Here is an 18,699-nt window from a genome sequence, read left to right as displayed (position 1 = left end):
TGATCCTAGTTTTGGCGAGAAAGTGAAAGAGCTTCGGAACGAAAATCAAATGCCTTTCCAGTGCACCTTCGACATCCGCATTTCCTGCCACGCACGCAAGGAGTTATAGAAATACAGGATCTCAGCTGGACGAAGTCAACACCCCTCGAATTCATCCATTGAAAAGAAATCACACTGCCGGTGTCGCTCATATTTCATAATGTCCACATCTCAAGGAGTTAATGTACGATCAAACTATCCTAGCTTACCAACGTCGCGTGGACAACTTTCTCTGGAGCTGCATACTGATAATCTATAGGTGCTTCGGTGGTCGGCTTTGGTCGCAGGCATATTCTACGGATTCTCACACCAAAGAACAATTTCCGCAAATACAGCTGCAGCTCATGCGCAGGCGGAATACCAACACAAGGTCGATTTAATACAAAAAGCCAAAGCTGAATGGGCTAAGAAGACTTTGCCTCCTCAGGCGAAGACGGCCAGCGGTGATAGTACGTGTTTGACCGGCGCGGAACCCAACATGAAACTGACTTCGATGGTAGTTATCACGGATCCCAACGACAAGAACTTTGACCTCGAGGCCTATCTCACGAAACTATCGGCCGAAAGCTGAAGGACCGGTAGCGGTATTATGTTTTGACCCAGGAAGATGGAGGAAGTGAAGCCGGATGGGTGGGCTCAATTAGACATGGCGTTTATGCGCAGTTGATACGCGGCATTCTACTCGCAGTGAATGGCGCCGATGCCGTTGATGAGTGGAAGAGATTCCGAGATCCAGCAAGAGATTTGTACATACATTGCGCAGCAGAAAAGCGGTCTGTAAAACCATGGTTCAATTTGCATACTGTTCCGGACTTTCCATGTACGTTCTTGGCTCTGCTATGAGCAATGGGACAACTTCTTTTGAGTAGGACAATGGGCTTCTTGGACGATTAATGTTGTCTAGGTCATGCTCTCTAGTTCTCGCACCCATGCAACAATTGACCGCTGACAAAATTGACATACCAGTCGGGCTTCCGTTTGTGCTCTCAAACCCGTACCGAATCACACGACGCGGACCACCGAAGTCAATATGGCTCTTCTCGTGACTTTCGATGGATTGCGAGCATGTTCAAGGAAGGTTCATAGCCTTTGCTCGTCGAGGCTGAAGAGAATCACAAGCGAAGACGGAAGTCAAAGGGAGGCCCAGTCATGGAGCAAAATCTCGAACTAAATCGCCGTCTGTGCCATCGACAACGTGGCATGTAAGATCTGATTCTAAAAACATGGCTCTGGGATGTATAGAGAGTCTTTACGGCTCTCTCTTAACCTGGGTCCAAAGCATGCGTTCTTCAGTGCACTATATGAATATATGCTCGACCGGATCTCAACACGTGATTTACACCACGTGACAGCTATATAAAGCTCCAGCACTACGACTCACTAGTGGACGCTCCGTCGATACCTGGACCAGCGGAAGCGCCATCCCCCATCTGCCCGGAAGTCAATCATCGCCGCTAGGTTGTGCCTTGGTTCAACCGCGCTCACCGTCATCAAGGCATCGTTCACAATTGCAACATGGTGAAGGACTATCAAACTGGACATGAAGCGAGAAAAAACAAACAGGAAAAGATCTTGATCGACCCCCTCATTGCCTGGTTAACCGAGTCTGGGGTCGCATACAACTCTTCCGGCGCAGTGCCGGAACCTTCGGTCCAGCGTACTCGTAGACATGACGAGGTTGAGAGATGATCATCTGCAACCCAGAAGGCTGGCGCTCGGCAAGCTCGCTCTCAACATATTCCTTTCGGTCTCGTTCCTGGTCGATGCGTTGCAGTCTCGTCGAGTATCATTCGCGCATTTACTGGTTTCATAGTTCAGCTTCTGCATTGCCGCTCATGCATCATCGATAGCTTCCCCTCTTTGAAATGATTGATCTGCCAATAAGTGGACGTTCAACGGGTAATGACCGTCTGTCGCCGTGTTCGACTATGCTCGACTCGAGCAGGGGGAAGCAAAATCGAACGACAAGTCATTCCCGTAGAAAGTGGACGATGCGATAGGATCGTTCCACATCGTTTAGACTTCTCCCCTCAATTACAACCCCAGCGAAAAATTGCATCGATCGACATGTGCTTGCAGCAAATTTGAAAGCTCCATCTCGCGAGATTCGAGTCATGAAAGGAGCAGACAGGATTCTCGACCCCGCAAGAATGGCACTTCCGAGACAGACCGGAGCCGCTCGAGGACTGACGACAGCCTGGCCTGCACACCCATCCACTACTCATGTTACACCCAAAGAGCTCTCTACCTAGAGTATCTGCCTACGAAGTTGTGACCATCACAATCATGGCTTAGTAAGCTAGAGAATTCTCTCCCTCGTATCTCATCCAAGTACGGAAGTATGGTGAATGCTCGTCCTGCAGAGATCCATGAAGCCGGCCACCCTCGTTTGTCAAAAATCCACAACAGCGGACCACCATGAAGCAAAGATCCCTGCTGACACTTCTGCTTTGGACAATATGCAGGCCATCACATCATCTATTCGCACTATTCCTTCCCCAGCATTTCCCCGCAGGCCGAACTGCTAGACCAAAAATATTCAATTGTTTGACCCAGACACAGACGGCCTAGTGTGCCTTTTGGTGTTGCTCTGGTGTCCCTTAGTGTGTCTAGTCTCCCGACACTGGCTCGGATGCTTGAACCCAATGTCTTGCTGTACAGGTGATTGGACAAGGCCTTGCCTTCATCGAGCTTCATCTTTCGAGCTTGGGCTTTTCGCCATAAAGGGGAGCGAAGGCGTCGATGCAGCGGATTTTAGTGCTGCACACAACGACTGGTCACTGACGACCGGAAACCCTGTCGCCCGGTGTCCATTTGAAGCCTTGAATCAATTTCACCCTTTGACTTTTGTGGCCACAGGAGACGTGCTCGTGGACCAATGGTCAATATGCCCGTCCTTTCGGCTGAGCGGCTTAGGGGACACTCCCCTCCACCGAGAGGAGAAAACACCAGTTGATCGACCCATGCATGGTCTGTGACGCGGTCCTTTGGAACACTTTGACTGAACTGATTGTAATATTTATTTATGCCCTCCCAGAGCAGCCAGCTTTGCTCGTGTCTGTGCTCGTGTCTCGTTCTTGTCCATTCCCTGCCGGTTCCTGGTTGTCCATACATCAACATTACCTCGCAGTCTCATATTACTTTTACTTCACACCTCACTTCTTCCTCTCTGAGATACAGATCTATCCCTCTACGTGTTCACCTCGGGCCATTACATCGCCAAAAATGGCCACCAACAACCATATGCCAGATGTCGAGAAGGATCACGCCGGCAGCGGCTCTGTCAATGGCGGATACGACCTTCATCATGACCATCACGACCCTGATACAGCTCTGAGAAGACTTCGAACCGCTGGGAGTATCTCCATCACACCCGAGCTCTTTGAAAAGATCTACTTGTCCCCAAAGAATCGAGTTTCGAATAACATTCGTTCCACCTTTGGCAATCCTACACCTCTGTCAGTCCTCTCCTCACCTTCACCATTGCTTATTCTAACATATCCACAGGGCTCTTTGCGGTTTTCTGCTCTCTTTGACTCCCCTCTCCAACATTCTCCTCGGCTGGCGAGGTGCCGGTGGCCTGGGTGCTGCAGAAGTGTAGGTCCTTCCCCCAAAAGACTCCCCGACCATTGCCATGCATCAAAGCTCATGTTTCACGCAGCGGTGTCTACTACTTTTTCGGCGGTCTTCTCATGACACTCGGAGGCCTCCTCGAGTTCATCCTGGGAAACACGTTCCCGTTTGTCGTGTTCGGTTCGTTCGGCGCTTTCTGGCTCGCCTTTGGTGCTACCTTGACACCCTACTTCAATGCCTCGATCGCCTACGATCCCTCGAACCCGGCTCAAGCCAGCTCGGACCCGGTCTTCGCGGCCACCTTTGCCTATTTCCACGTCTACATGGGCGTCTTGTGCTTTGTCTACCTGGTCTGCGCGCTCCGGACAAACATCATCTTCGTGTTGATCTTTGCGACGCTCGTCGCGGCGTTTGGCACCCTCGCCGCCTTCTTCTTCACAATCGGCGATGGCGCTCCCAAGATCCACCTGCAACACGCCGCGGGTGGTATCACGTTCGTCACCTGTCTGCTGGGTTGGTACCTCTTCTTCGTCCAACTGCTGGCTTCCGTGGACTTCCCCATCAACCTTCCCGTCGGCGACTTGAGTCGGTTCATCAAAGGCGCCAGTGAGCGATCTGGAACCAAAGAAGAATGAGAAATGTTGTGTCACTCAGGAAGGCTAGCCGGGTGAGGCACGTTGCAAGGGAAAGGGGCCGTGTATACGTGTGAAAGAGAGTTGGGGAGGCACCGCCTTGACGTGGTGTAAGGGAGTTTGGATTGATCGAGAGTCGGATTCCAAGGAAATCACACAAAAGACTTCTTTGGGCCCGTGGGGGAAAGGAACCCCGAAAAATAAATGCTCGAGTGGGATCAGTTGGGTAGTGACGAAAACCATCCTGCATGAGTATGATGAGATGTGCTATCACACCCAAGACTTGGTTGGAAAGATTTCAATACCCTAGGTAGTCGCAGTAAGTGGTACGGGTTTTTGGGGGGCATCCATTCAGATTTCTTGACTATGGTTTTGTATTCGAGACTAGGTAATTGATGGATGAGCTTGCTTGCGTCGGACCTCAGGGTGGCATATGCAGCTTGTACCTTACAGTAAATACAACAAAGTGCACAACGCAAGATTTGATACAATTGTCAAGTACCGCAACAAGGTCTTGTACCATGTCCTGTACTCGGTGACACACTGATCAGATGCGACAATGTCACAGTGACCTTTGTCTCTTAGGTGAAGTGTGTCACCTATACTCGCGCGGGTATGGGGGGAGACCTTGGTCTTTTTTTTTCCCACCGAGTGTTTTTCGTGCTGTCGTGTATGTACATGGTGCGGTGGTTGGGCAAGTGTCTTGTTCATTTCCCGCGTCAGTGGAACGCCGTTGCGGTTGCAGGACGGAGGGCTAATGGCTTTGCTCTTACTGTACCTACTACATACACACCTTTGTAGTCGACGTTTTGAGCCAGCCTTTTGTCTAACTCGAACGCACACATCGGTTCGTCGTCGAGTGTGTCGCCGTCTCAAAAAGGACAATAGACACAGGCAACACAGGCACACACAAGGATCACCCAGAAAAGGTCCCGTGTCACGTATGCAGTGTACTGTGACTGTAAAACTACAGGACGATCCTACAGAGATGGGCATGAGTATGATCGGAATCGGAATCGGAAACCAAAGCACGGCACAAATGAAGAAGGAGTATCCTGGATGCACACATATCTTCTTACTACTCTGTATATTGCATGTGAGTAAGGTAGTACTGAAAGTAAACATTGTGATAAGTGATGGTGAAATGGTGGTCGGAAAAAGTAGGACCAACACATGCAAGAATCCTGAGCCTGCACTGCAGAGAGAGACCGAGGCTGCGAGAATTTCGAACCGACAAGAGATGAGAACGATTTGATGCGAGTTGTCCCATGTGAAACGGAAAACAAAAAAAGAGACATTTCGTAGACGTACGGTGTACCGAGTAGAGGTACCGCTGCCGTCAATGAAGAATAGCGGTGAGAGTGTCAAGAGGGAGACTGCCAGACTCAAGACACGAAATACTGGTGCTGGTGGTGGCATTGTCATCTGATCGAGTATCAATGACTGGCTGTTGACTACATCCACATACGCAATTGTTCACGCCATCATTGACGAGATTCGAAGCAAGCACATCAGTGTTGTTTTGTTCTGCACAAACAACACCCCCCTGGTTCAGGTACCTGGGGTTACTACGGAGCAGCAATCGCAAGTACGGATACGGAGTACAGACATGGATACAATAATCACAAAAACAGTAATGTAAGAGTAGCTCCGAAACTAGCACTACCTGGTGGCAAAGGTTCAAGGGGATGTCGTGTCGATGCAACTTACTTCGTTGGCAAGGTGGGCTGAGATGGTCAATCTCCTTTCGTCCGAAACAAAACAATAGCGCCCCCTGAGATCGAACCAGGCAGGGATCTGGCAATATTACCTACAATAGGTAGCCTGCACCTACATACGGATCTCAGGCACGAGTACGGAGCACGTCAACGAGATGCTCCAACTTGGGGGGATCTGCTAGTGCTCACAAAAAAAAAAAGGTTTCATGCAGGGCAAGGGTAGAGATGTTGAGTCAAGGGCTTTATTTTTTTTGTTGAGACGCCATGCTGTACGGATACTATACGGAGGAACTAACTTCTCGATCGAGGTCTGTCGTATGGAGCAGACCTCACCTGACGTTTTTGTTCCATGGTGCTTTTTCTCGAGTAGGTGACCTGATCAGAGACACTTATGGTAGCGGAATCTCGTTCCGCATCAAGTGTTCAGCCTCGTGGGAGTTGAGAGGCTGTTTGCCTCATGTTCAGCGATGACAAGGCATTTCGGATTCTCTCATGTGCAAGTTACGGTCAGATAACCACGGAAACAGTCACAATTGCCGTCCAATTGATGTGTCTGGTTGAGGCTTTCCAAAAAAGTGATCTTGACATGCAAGTCCATGGAATTGCTACAACGACCTTCATCGAGTCATGCGTGGGTTAACCTTCTGGGACTGCCCTGTAAGGGACTATCTTGAAATGATCAAACAGATAGGAAAACCACACTGTTACATGGCCAAGTTGATCTTGGAAACTGAAGGTGAGGAAGAAAGAAGGTCGAGGAAAGCAAAGTACGGAGTACAGTTGGTGATTATCTCGGATTATCATTAATCCGTGTTCGCTGCCAAGCATTGTACATACTTGCTGAGTTCAGACATCGATTCAACTTGTCATGTTGGAATAGCATTGGACTTGCCAGACACTTCGCTCAAGGATCCCAACAGTCATTTGCCTTGGATATTCCTTGTATTTCAGTGACGGTGAGCGTCCTTCAGCTTAGTCGAGAGAGAGGTGACCACGGTCGATGCTTGTTTAGAGCTGCATGTCCAAGAATAAAATCAGACATATTCTGTCCAGCACAGTGACTTTCCTAACGACATATCGCAGACTTGGCCGCCTTTCGACACAAGAATCACGAGGATTGTCCATTCTGTTCACCCGAAATATGGCAACTACAACAATCAACAGTCCACGTGACCCCAACACGTTGTCAAACTACAATAACTGGCGAACGCTTCACACTTCTACAACACTCGATATTCTGTTTGACCAGCAGAAGCTCAAAGGAACTGTAGCTCATGACCTGCAAGCCATCACAGACGGTGAAAGTGATGAGATCATTCTCGATTCCAGCCATGTACTTATCCATAGTATTATGGCCGAGGGCAAAGCGGCCAAATGGGAGACCGCAAAGCGACTCGAACCTTATGGCAGTGCGTTGAAGATCAAGCTAGACAGGAAGCCGAAACTGAATGAGAAGATTGGTATCCAAATTGAACTCGAGACTACAGAGTCCTGCACAGCGTTGCAATGGCTCACTCCCGCTCAAACCTCCAACAAGAAGCATCCCTACATGTTTTCCCAGTGTCAAGCCATTCACGCTCGATCTATTTTCCCTTGTCAAGATACACCTGATGTCAAAGCGACATTTGACTTCAACCTCAAATCACCTCTTCCCGTCATTGCCTCTGGACTCGGTGCCAAAGAAAACCCTACTTCTCCATCGGCCGATGGTTCTCACCAGCTGTACCAGTTCCACCAGCGCGTCCCCATACCGGCGTATCTCTATGCCATTGCCAGCGGGGATATTTCTACCGCTTCGATAGGCCCTCGGAGTACAGTCGCTACAGGCCCAGACGAGTTGAAAGACTGTACGTGGGAGCTGGAAGAGTCGACCGAGAAGTTTTTGAAAGCCGGAGAATCCCTCGTCTACCCTTATGCCTGGGGCGAATACAATGTCTTGGTTCTTCCGCCATCTTTTCCCTACGGTGGTATGGAGAACCCAGTCTATACGTTTGCCACCCCGACCATCATCTCCGGCGACCGGGAAAACGTCGACGTGATTGCACACGAACTGTCGCACTCGTGGTCCGGCAACCTCGTTTCCAATGCTTCGTGGGAACATTTCTGGCTCAACGAGGGTTGGACCACGTACCTCGAACGTCGGATCCAAAGCATCGTCCACGGAAGTGACCAATGGAGGGACTTCTCCGCGATCATCGGCTGGCAAGCGTTGACGGACTCCATCAAGAACTTTGGCGAGGAACACGAATTCACCAAACTGGTCATCGACCTGAAGGGTAAAGATCCCGACGACGCATTCTCCAGCATCCCGTACGAAAAGGGCTTCAATTTCTTGTACTACATTGAAAAACTCATTGGTCAACAAGAATTTGACAAGTTCATTCCACACTACTTTGAAACCTGGCGAGGCAAGAGCTTGGACAGCTACGATTTCAAGACCACCCTGCTAGACTTTTTCAAGCCAGACGGCAAAGTCTCGGCCAAGCTCGCCGAGATCGACTGGGACACGTGGTTCTACAAGCCTGGGTTCCCGCCCAAACCAGACTTTGACACCACCCTCGTCGACGTCGCTTACCGTCTCGCGGAAAAGTGGGAGGGATTCACCCGAAACCCCGACGGCCCGTCGGACTTCAAGCCGAGCAAGCTCGACATCGAAGGGTGGACGGCGAACCAGGTGGTCGTGTTCCTCGAGAAGGTCATGGCGTCAAAGACGACGTTGCCGATGCGCCACGCCAACCACATGGGGGACGTTTACAAGTTGAAGGACACCCGGAACGTCGAGGTCTCGGCGCGGTACTACCAGATCGCCATGGCCAGTAGGGATCAATCCATCAAGGAGTTTGTGGTCAAGATGCTGGGACAGGTGGGACGGATGAAGTTTGTCCGACCGTTGTATCGCGGGTTGATGAAGTTGGACTACGAACGGGCCGTGGAGACGTTTGAGAAGAACAAGGACTTTTACCATCCCATCTGCAGAGGGATGGTCGCGAAGGACTTGATGGGGAGTAAGAAGGAGTGAGATACTCGCTTGCGTAGGAACGTGTCGTGGGGGTTGTGTGTGATCCAAACAGAAGAGGGTCGATGAATAGCGTACGGTAGGACAATGAACAATATCAGTATCGGTGTCCATGATCAGGATGAGGAGTTAGTATCGACACCGTTGTCAATGGTCCATAACAGTGAGGCTCTTACGGAGTCGCCAAGTGCGCAACTACTGCCTCGGAGGGGGTTCCTACTGTGATGATGTTTTCTCAAGTGTGACGCGCTGACCCATCACAGCACTCCCACGTGATCGGGGCCCCACCGAAATGAACCTCCGGGTTTATGGTTTGGACACGTCAAATTCTCTTCTCATACTTACCTTGTGGAAGCATGCTCCGATCAAGAATGGGGTTTTATGCTATGGTGATGTCCCTGCATTGCACAGCGCGGTTAGGACCGTCGCCATTGAGCGTCCTCCGGGGCTCTCATTCGCGCAGTTTTTGGCTTGTCACAATTTTATGATTGATGGCGTCGTCAATTTTTTTTTGGTTGTCTTGTGGTTTTCGTGTCTTCGGGCAAATGGTAACCACGGTCGAATCTCAATAAGAGCAGATTGAATCAACCTCCTTTTTTTTGGTTGGGTCTTTTTTCCAACTTTGTCATGAACCTATCGTCGCAAGTGATTGACGGACTTATTCGAAAGGTCAATGGGGTGTGATTTTTCTCTTCGTCCAAACACGCCTGACGATTTTTTAACCAAAACAGGTATATATATGTGCACGCTTTTTATGTTGTGCTACGCCATGCCTTGCCATGTGAAGAGACCCAAAAAAAACCCCCGAACCAAAAACCAAAAAAACAAAAGTCTTTCTAAGACTCACTCGCTCTGGTCCTCAACCTGTCCATCAAAATCCGCAAAACCTCATCCTCCCAATCGTTCACCTCGAACCAATCCGGTACGATGATGTTTCTGGGGGTGATGATGATTCTGTCGTCTTCGTCCTCATCTTCTCCCTCTGTGTCTTTTCTGGTGGCGTGACTGGGTTTCCCCCTCACGACAAGGTGAGGCACTCTGCTCGCCCTCGAAATCGAAACCGATCTGGACATTCTGGTGGTGACCTTGTCCAAAATTTCCGGGGCCGCCACCGCCGCCTCGTTGGATTCCGCCTCGGTGTCCGCATCACTGATCCCCTCACTTCCGTTCGTGACGGGACCGCCACGTGCGCTCCCTCTCTCCACGTCGTCCGACGCGGTCTTGATCTTTTCTTGTCTTCTCTCTTCCCTCAGAGCGCTCAGATCGACAGGGGTCCACCAGTAGACGGGGAAACGACGGTCAAAGACGTTGTTCAACAACAACGCACTGGCGAGCATGAGCATCGCCGCGAGCAGCACCAGCGGCAACAACCACCACCCGAGCTCTTGGATCTCGACGTTGGTCGCGGCCAAGAGGGCCGTCGCCCCGGCCGGAGGGTGGACCGTCTTTGTCAGACTCATGACCGCGCTGGCGGCCCCCACGGCCAGGGCGCCCGCGAGCCACCTCAGCTCCTCGAACCGGTCGGGGGGCAGGTGCTCGAAGAGTTTGGTGATGCCCACCGCCACCACGGCGGAGAGGAAATGACCCACCACCAGATTCCGGGGCTGGGCGAGTGGCGATTCTATCGTGTTGTACTCCAGGATCGCGGCGGCGCCGAACGAGGCTATGATGATGGGCGCGGCGTGGCCCGACAGCGTGGGCAGGGCCAAAAACACGTTTTCGATGATGGCCACCCCACAGAACGCCCCGAGCATGACGGAAAGGTACAGTGACAGTGTGTGGAACGGCGAGTGAGGTTGTGGAGGCTTCTGGCCCGCCGAGGAGGCGCGCGGCGCACGGTACCCGAACCAGTGAGAGAACCATGACGGGAAGAAGCGCAACGGGTTCTGCGGGATAAAAGGGTTGAGGTAATTGTCTATGTCGAACGGTCGTCGTGGTTTTGGGGGGTCTCGATGGACCCGAAACAGTCGTGCTGGGTTTATGAGAGGCATGGTGGAGCGAAGGTCGGTGTCCGATCACGTCTTTTGGGTTTCGGTGTTTATGGTGTGGTAGAGACAGTAGACCACCAGAGGAGGAGCGACGGTGGTTGTGATTGTGTGTGGTTGAGATACGTGTTATACTCTGGCGGCGACGAGCATTATATGTAACATGTAAATGTCGAGTGTGAAGTGCGCGGCTAAACGATGGTGCTTCGGTTAGGGTTTTTTGCTTTTTTGCTGTTTTGCTGCGATTATACACGCAACATAGCAGCGAGATGATGTTCAATTTTGTTGTGACGTGGGTGTCAAGGTCCGTACACAATGATCGTTACACGACGAAAAGGTATGATTTTTGCCCGTTGTTAGCTCTGAGGTCCATCAACTTGCCACACGATGCCATTCTGCGGACGGGAGATCATGGATTTACCATCATTTCCACAAATTTGGACAGCAACAAAAAGATGAAAAAGGAAGAAGGCCGGAAAAGGAAAAAAGAAGAAGCCAGCTAATGTTATTTAATAATGTTATGTACTTTTCTTCAGGTTAAATGGGAAAAGCCCCTCCCCCGGAGAAGGGATGTATATATACTCAAAATCAAAAGACATTTGGGAATTTGGATGCGGTAATGGAACGCGGGTAACGAGTTGGCAAGGGGAGTAACAAGATCTCAGTATCTCCGCTGACCTTGAGAATTGCCCATAGTAATATCGTAGGGAATACAAGTACTCGGTAATACAAGAAGTGGAAAATGAGCTGCCGCTGTCCTTCTCTCTCCCGGTTTACGCGAGAGAAATTCAGTGAGTGGCTGCGGAACAATAACTTGTAGTCATGAGAATGTCTCGATTGGGCATCGCGGCAACAGCGGAAGATTCTGTTAGGGGGTTTCAAAAGGGCGAGATATTTTGGTATTGGGGAGGTTCCAAGATAGGTTAGACAGCCTATTTGATTTAAAGTAGCAACATTATGACGAGTTTTGAGTGATTTCCATCTTACAGTACATGCAACCTCTTCAATCATGGCAAAACGTTTTGGCACTCTGGTAGCGAGTATGGACTACCTTCGGACATGATTTTGTTTTCTACTTCGACTTTGTTCTCACACGGGCCAATTCACTCCTGACAGCGACATTATGTTCAGGCTGTAATCCGGGAAACCCATCCAGCTCGACACCCTTTCTGAACAGCAGACAATGCGTGGAACCCCCGAAATGAAACATGCCAATCTCGTCCCCCTTGTCGACGTGCTGACCTTCCTCGACCGTCACGTCGCAGGTCGACACCTCACACATGCCGACGCCCAAAAACGCCATCAGCCCAATGTCGGGGTTGTCCGCCTCGAAGAACATGACGGCCCTCGTCGCCGTGGCGGTCAAGTATCCCTGGCTCGTCACCTGGCCCTCGGGGTCGGCCGACCGACCGCCGGGTCCAAAGTCCTCGAACAGCGGCTCCGAGTAGTAGGTCCCGTCGACGACGTACGCCTTGACGAGTTTGCCGGACACGGGCGCGTGCCAGCGGTGGTAACTCAGCGCGCTCAGAAAGGCCTGGTAGACGGTGCCCCCGACGAACCGCTCCGCCAGGGGGTCCCGCGCCAACATGTCCACGACCGAGTACGGCTGACCCTTGAGCCAAAACTTGTCGCGACGCTTGACGTCCCTCGCGACGTTGAACGTCTTTGACTCGCACGCGTTGGCGATGACGGCGCCGTCGTCGGGACTGGCCACCGGCCGGACGCCTTCCCTGAAGAGCCTCGTGAAGAAATGGTCCCACGACGTGTACCCCATGTGGGGGTCCGACGGGTCGCACTGGAACATCTCCTCGAACTTGTAGTCCGTCCTGCCCACGTTGGCCGTGTACTGGAGCTCGTCGTGCCCGTGGGGACTGAACCAGCTCCCCTTGGTGTCCTTTTCCAACACGTACGCCGAGTCCGGGGAACCCAAAAAGTCGGCCCACGCGTTCAGCACCTTCTTCAACATGACATTCACCTCCGGGTCCAGGAAGACGGCGAACCCGCTCTTGGTGCCCATGGGCCAGTCGAAGAGGGCGTTGAAGGGGAGTCCCACCAGGCCGACCCGTTCGGACTTGTCGTTCCACGACGGCGCCGTGGTCAAGAGGTGGTTGATGACCCTCAGCATGTGGACGTGGTCTCTGATGGTCGGTTGGCCCGCCTCCCGCCCGCGGGGGTCCGTCCTGTACGGCTCCTTGTTGGGGATCTGTTCGAACATGGACGAAAACAAGAGCCAGACCCGCGTGTTGTTCTCGATCAGGTCCTGGAACTCTTGCACCACGGGGTGTAGGTCCGTCGGGTTCCGGTCGACGTGGTCAATCACCCCCGCCAACCATTCCTTGTGAGCCCGGTGATCGTGAGGGAGCCATTCGCCGATCCTTTTTGGAGTCAAGTCAAGTCATTACTGTCCACTCTGTTCTGGCGAGTGGGCGGCAGGTCCAGGTAGGTACCCTGGGGTAGTGAGGGAGGTAAGTACTTGCCTGTGCGTGTGATGCTCTGCAGGAATGTTCTTTTCGTGTTTCATTTTTGGTTGTTTTCGTATTTTGGAGTTTGTGGTCTTTGTTTTGTGTCCCCAAAGATGTGATCACAGGGTGATGGATGTTTTGATGAGGTGAGGTGTTCAAGGTATGGAACTGTTGAGTTTCTAGCTTTGATAATGCGCTCACGACCAGTACAAGCGAGGACAGAATGATTTTTTAAAAGCAAAACAACTTTTCTTGATGAGAGGAAGAAGAAAATCACCTCTAATCTCTCTTTTCTCTCGCTCTCTCTCTCCCTCTTTCTCTCCCTTGTGTTTGAGCCGTAGAAAACCGACCGACTTGCGTAATCAAGGGTTTTCACAAACAAAAAAAAAGGGTCGAGTGATGCAATGTATCATTTGTAGGTATTGTACTCCGTCCGGGACGGTGTATTTGTCCCGGAACGACACTACGTCACTATTTTCCTAATACTACCGCTCAACGAAGGGTGCAGGGAAATTTCCCGCCGAATTTGGCGGTCAGCGCCGCCGCTTTTGGAGGCTTTCTTCCCTCGACGCCAAGATCGCCCCCCTGGTCAGTTCCTACGTCAGGCTGCACCCTCCTCGGTCTACCTTCCCTTGGTCGTCAATCAAAGTTCCCTTCTCATGCACTTCGCAACCATCGTTGGGACCAGAAACAGTCCACTTTCAGAAACAGAACGGGCTCCATCCAACTCTTCGAAAAGATGGGCGCCTTTGACTGCACCACCTTGGCCATGGCGCCTCGAGGACCTGGAGGGACGGTCCCCGTGGATTTCCTGACACTGCCACACAGAGAGAGGGCGTTCGTAAACTCGACTCGAACTACGTTCCCATCTCCCATCTCCTCGTGCATTCCTGCGGCTCTACCCAATTTTGATGTCTCGACCGGATCCCGAGATTCTTACTATTCTGCATTCCATGAGGAATTTCTCTTCCGACCTTCCTCCCCTACTTGCCAGCGACTACTTCGCATCATCCAACACTATCGGTAGACGGAAGGAGTTTGGGAAAGAAAGATCTTCCCAGAGGCGGTATGACCCTACAGCCGCTTAACCAGAGGCCAGCGGCCCAATACTCGGCCGAACATTATCGAAGACATCGTCAACGACTTGCTGAGAAGGGCACTGTGAAGAAGTCCCATGCAGACTCCACAAAAGAAAATATTTTTGGAGTGATGAAAAAATGGATACGGTAAGGGTGTACACGGTTTAGGACCTACCGAGGGGAGAAGTTGCTGACAGCAAAACCAGTCATTGCGATTTTCTAGGAGAAGACAGGCTTCACTTCCTCGTACACGCCACTAAAGAAGATATTATGACCTTCCTCAAATGGATATTGGACGTTTATTCCAGAGTCCGGAAAAGAAGCACTTTGGACGAATACTGGAGAGTATGGTGCATGCTGTACCGAAAGTCCGTGGGGAAGAGTTTACATGCTAAAGTCATGGAGGAGGTCCGTGACGTAAGAACCAAGATGTGTTTATTCTTCTGGAGCAATGACTAATCTGAGGTAGTACATTGATGGATACTTGACCATTGAGTATAACCTCGACACATCCGTGCGGGAAAAGCCAGTTATGGACGTTGACGACGTGTATCTTGTCCTCCATCATCTCTGGGTTCTGGACACATCGGTCTTCCCGGATGAACGACAACGACTCCAGCTCGCTTTCTTGATTCTTCTTTCCGCGTACACAGCAACGAGGCCGGCCGCTTTGGTGTACAAAGTGACCGATCCAATCAAACAAAGAGAACACTACCTTGGATGGGAGAATGATGAGGACAACGATAATGGTAAAATGGAACTGGATTGGGAAGATATCAAGACTCTCTGCTATGAGGATGTGACGCTTCTTATGCTTCCGAACCCTGAAGGAAAACGAGATCTTCTCGCGATGGAGGTAACGCTGAAGTATACTAAGGGATGGAAGAAAAAACCAAATCCGTTAGTGTTTGCTCGAAATCATGTATGTGATGCCCTACTGACATTTTCGGCAGGAAAACGTACATCCTTACTGAGGTTGATACTCTTGTTTTTGATGCGATCCTATTGATGATTATTGTCGCCATCCTCGACGATGCTTTCGAGTCCAAGGTAACATCAATGGAGGATATATTGCGGATTCGAGTCCGTCCGCCACGACGCAGTTTGGAATTTAGATGGCGTGCGGAGATGATGAAAAAGCCAATCTTCCGCCAAGCTGAACGCACTTCCACTGGCATTCAAACGTCGCCGACGAAAGCGTTACGTTACCACACCTATCTCTACTATCTTCAGCGATTGGGTCTCCAAGCAGGACTCATGCAAATCCTGGGAGCCTATGTCATCCGGAGAGGAGCTGGTGAGGCCGTTGAAGGTATGTGACACTGGCCATACAGAACGATGGGTTTGATACTGACATCCTATAGCTGTTGCAACTCAACCTCAGCTTCAGCAAGTTATGTGTCATAGGGATGCTGGTATCTATCAAGCATACATCAATCAACGTGTCCAGTGTGACGTACAGGCTGCTTTCCTTGGCCAGCCTTCGTCCAGGGCTCTGTTTAAAGCAGTCACACATATGAGTCGACACGCCGACCCACGAGCACCAACAGGGCTCGCTTCACGTGAAATTGATGGTCTTAAGGCCGACCCGGCCATTGTTCAGCTTCGAGAGCTGAGAGACCGATTGACCAACGAAGCGCGCAAAGAATCTGGAACTCTGAAGCAGGCGGAAGCTGAAGGGACTAAGATCTACCGGATGTACAAGGAGGCCGACCGAGCGCTTCGTTCTACAAAATGGACAGCACTCAAGTCGGCGAAGAAAGCCGCGCGACAGCAGTTTTTCGACACAATTAGCACAATTGAGATCAACAAGCAGCTTGATCTCTCTATGCTCGATCTCGAGGAGGGCGACTGGGTGCCCGAAAAGGTGGAACACCATTTGGAAGAACGGCGAGTGGTTGCGGACCTTATCTGCCAGGATACTTGCCAGCTTGGTGATCAGGACAAGTTCTGTCACAGGATCCGTACCGCGAACGCTCTCGTCGCCTTGTGCCAAAAGAAGGACATCCCGCTGCGGCACAAACCGGATCGAACATGGGGAGTTCAAGCGAAAATTGAATCGTCAGACCGTCAGCCCTTTCCCAAGGCTCCGACAACCACGCAGTGCGTCTTCTGCTTCTGGAACACAAGAGAGCCATGCGAAGTCCGACTGCACAACTTCTCAACAGTGTACAAAACTCGGGATCATGTCGAACTCCATCTCAAACAATTTAAGGAAAACGATGACATCCCATGCCTGGACCCCGAATGTCAAGCCTCCGCTGTCGTCCTCCGTGGACACATGCACTTCAAGAACCATGAAGCGCGTATGCATAATTACGATATCTTTCGGACATTCAGCTGATCACCGCGCTTTGACAATTCGGATGTGTCTGTGTATTCCTGGACGAACATCCGGGAATAAGGGTCATAAGGAGGACCGGCGCTTACGAAAACCCGGAGCGCGGCCGTCACTGAGCAGATTTGGGAAACCATGAGGATAATGCTACGTTATATTTGCAGTCGGATTTACGCGTTGTCCAGTGGAGGTTCTTGCAACTGACAGAACAATACTGCAAAGGGGTTAGTCCTTACCCTGCAAAGAGCTGACTTACTGACGACAATAAGTTGTCAACGACCGCACGTCTTCGACGCTGGGTTTGGACAATTTGGGGCTTTATGGGCCGTCGCCTGCTTCTAGTGCCGCACACGGGCTGACATCGATAATAGACCGTTTCTAAAGCCTACAACTTGAATTCGTATTGGTGTCGCTAGAGGTTAACCATGATCTAAGACCAACTTGTTTTCTAGATTGATCCAGATGGCATTATTCCCGAGTTCACTATTACCGCGTTGGGCCACTTTCCATTGAACCCGGTGGTTGGCTGCGTGTGAATCTTGTCACAGGATTCAGAGTCGATTCATTTGGAAGGACGGCTGTGAATATGAATCGGTGTTTATTTGAGTGTTTCGGATTCTCTGAAGGTACAATTCCGTACTGGTGAGCCGATATGAGCTCAAGAATTCCCCGGGACAGCGGCCAAGCTGACTGCTCGAGAGTTCCCAGAAATAGGCCTTGTGGAGTTACTGAGCCAGGCACACGAATCTCTTTTGGCAGCTCTCATCTTTCCGACAAGGCCGGGCTCACATGAGTTTTACACTGTAACTTTTGGCGAGTCTTATTGACTGATCATGGAAGGCCAATGGATCGAGATTGTTGTACATCGTGGGAGTCAGCAGAACCTGTAAATCGGCCGGCCAAATAGAGGAGAATGGATATCAAGACACTGAGATACAGTATAAGCCACGGCGGATTGTGGATGTTGGTCGGTTCTGTCTTTTGATTCTCCCTCTGCCAGATGAGTCAGCACACCACATTTACAATCGGTGCTACAGATGGGGCAAAGGGGTACCCAAATCGGCGCCGCCCCTATCAATTCGGGCTCTAGAGCCGATTTAGGTGCCCGGATCTAGATGCGTCCACGTGCTTAGATTCCTCTGCTCACGTGCCTCAACCTATACTCAATGAAGGATTTTGGCGCGCACCCAGGTACGCTTTCTAAGGTACGCCCCCCTATATTTCCCTACCTGCGTCTATAAACCACGTGCCTCAATACGTGCCTCCTAATGAATGGTCTTGGCGCGTACCCAGGTAGGCTTTCCAAGGAAAAACCAACCCAAGAAGCGACCTAGGGGCAGGCCACCAGGATCCCGTAATAGAAAGTCGACACAGAGAAGCGTCCAAATGAGGAGAGGATGGCTCAAACGCCCGAATAGAGAAAAAACATGATGAGTAAGGGGTTATCCTCTGAGTAAGCGGACTTAGGTGGGTGGACCCAAGTAGGCAGACCTAAGTAGGCAGACCTAGGTGGTGAACTTTTCCCTGCTCCGTTGAAGGCTGGGGAGGGCCCCTATAGTACATACCCAGGTCCGCCTACCTATGTCCGCCTACTTAGGTCCGCCTACTTGGGTCCGCCTACTTGGGTCCGCCTACTTGGGTCCGCCTACTTGGGTCCGCCTACTTGGGTCCGCCTACTTGGGTCCGCCTACCTGGGTAACGTTACCACGTGCCTCTATACCCCCCAGTGCCCCCCTAATGCAGAGTCTTGGCGCGTACCCAGGTACGCTTTCTGAGGTACGCTTTCTGAGGTACGCTTTCTGAGGTACGCTTTCTGAGGTACGCTTTCTGAGGTACGCTTTCTGAGGTACGCTTTCT

General features: G+C 51.1%; 5 protein-coding genes across 5 annotated transcripts; 3 read left to right on the top strand and 2 right to left on the bottom strand.

Annotated features, from left to right (window-relative positions):
• Positions 1–66: 66 nt before the first annotated feature.
• Positions 67–1,091, top strand: PV06_09210 (uncharacterized protein). Its single transcript, XM_016410635.1, has 3 exons — positions 67–223; positions 299–488; positions 540–1,091. Exons 1-3 carry the CDS (start codon positions 200–202, stop codon positions 608–610), a joined length of 285 nt encoding a protein of 94 aa, XP_016258442.1. The 5' UTR covers positions 67–199; the 3' UTR covers positions 611–1,091.
• A 5,515-nt stretch (positions 1,092–6,606) lies between these two features.
• On the top strand, positions 6,607–9,147 carry PV06_09209 (leukotriene A-4 hydrolase/aminopeptidase). The gene has a single exon (XM_016410634.1). It carries the CDS (start codon positions 6,981–6,983, stop codon positions 8,979–8,981), a length of 2,001 nt encoding a protein of 666 aa, XP_016258441.1. The 5' UTR covers positions 6,607–6,980; the 3' UTR covers positions 8,982–9,147.
• Positions 9,148–9,278: 131 nt separating this feature from the next.
• Positions 9,279–11,727, bottom strand: PV06_09208 (uncharacterized protein). Its single transcript, XM_016410633.1, has one exon. The coding sequence runs from the start codon at positions 10,967–10,969 to the stop codon at positions 9,815–9,817; it is 1,155 nt and encodes a 384-aa protein (XP_016258440.1). The 5' UTR covers positions 10,970–11,727; the 3' UTR covers positions 9,279–9,814.
• A 142-nt stretch (positions 11,728–11,869) lies between these two features.
• PV06_09207 (uncharacterized protein) lies at positions 11,870–13,851 on the bottom strand. The gene is made up of 2 exons (XM_016410632.1): positions 13,441–13,851; positions 11,870–13,338 (listed from the first exon to the last, which is right to left on the bottom strand). Exons 1-2 carry the CDS (start codon positions 13,482–13,484, stop codon positions 12,036–12,038), a joined length of 1,347 nt encoding a protein of 448 aa, XP_016258439.1. The 5' UTR covers positions 13,485–13,851; the 3' UTR covers positions 11,870–12,035.
• A 103-nt stretch (positions 13,852–13,954) lies between these two features.
• PV06_09206 (uncharacterized protein) lies at positions 13,955–17,963 on the top strand. Its single transcript, XM_016410631.1, has 5 exons — positions 13,955–14,651; positions 14,711–14,921; positions 14,974–15,404; positions 15,458–15,816; positions 15,869–17,963. The coding sequence occupies exons 1-5, from the start codon at positions 14,494–14,496 to the stop codon at positions 16,846–16,848; spliced, it is 2,139 nt and encodes a 712-aa protein (XP_016258438.1). The 5' UTR covers positions 13,955–14,493; the 3' UTR covers positions 16,849–17,963.
• The last annotated feature ends 736 nt before the right edge of the window (positions 17,964–18,699 follow it).

The sequence above is a fragment of the Exophiala oligosperma genome (genome assembly GCF_000835515.1).
Source record: "Exophiala oligosperma strain CBS 72588 unplaced genomic scaffold supercont1.10, whole genome shotgun sequence".
In the NCBI taxonomy this organism is placed as follows: domain Eukaryota; kingdom Fungi; phylum Ascomycota; class Eurotiomycetes; order Chaetothyriales; family Herpotrichiellaceae; genus Exophiala; species Exophiala oligosperma.
The sequence above is the reverse complement of the archived record's forward strand: the minus strand, read 5'-3'. Positions and strand labels throughout refer to the sequence as shown.

Coding starts and splice junctions, on each gene's coding strand:
- PV06_09206 (XM_016410631.1), top strand. CDS start 14,494: ATGACCCTACAGCCGCTTAACCAGAGGCCAGCGGCCCAATACTCGGCC. Junction 15,405..15,457: donor TGGAAGAAAAAACCAAATCC/GTTAGTGTTTGC, acceptor CATTTTCGGCAG/GAAAACGTACATCCTTACTG. Junction 15,817..15,868: donor AGCTGGTGAGGCCGTTGAAG/GTATGTGACACT, acceptor GACATCCTATAG/CTGTTGCAACTCAACCTCAG.
- PV06_09207 (XM_016410632.1), bottom strand. CDS start 13,484: ATGAAACACGAAAAGAACATTCCTGCAGAGCATCACACGCACAG. Junction 13,339..13,440: donor GCAGAGCATCACACGCACAG/GCAAGTACTTAC, acceptor GACTCCAAAAAG/GATCGGCGAATGGCTCCCTC.
- PV06_09210 (XM_016410635.1), top strand. CDS start 200: ATGTCCACATCTCAAGGAGTTAAT. Junction 224..298: donor CCACATCTCAAGGAGTTAAT/GTACGATCAAAC, acceptor GATAATCTATAG/GTGCTTCGGTGGTCGGCTTT. Junction 489..539: donor GAAGACGGCCAGCGGTGATA/GTACGTGTTTGA, acceptor CTTCGATGGTAG/TTATCACGGATCCCAACGAC.
- PV06_09208 (XM_016410633.1), bottom strand. CDS start 10,969: ATGCCTCTCATAAACCCAGCACGACTGTTTCGGGTCCATCGAGACCCC.
- PV06_09209 (XM_016410634.1), top strand. CDS start 6,981: ATGTCCAAGAATAAAATCAGACATATTCTGTCCAGCACAGTGACTTTC.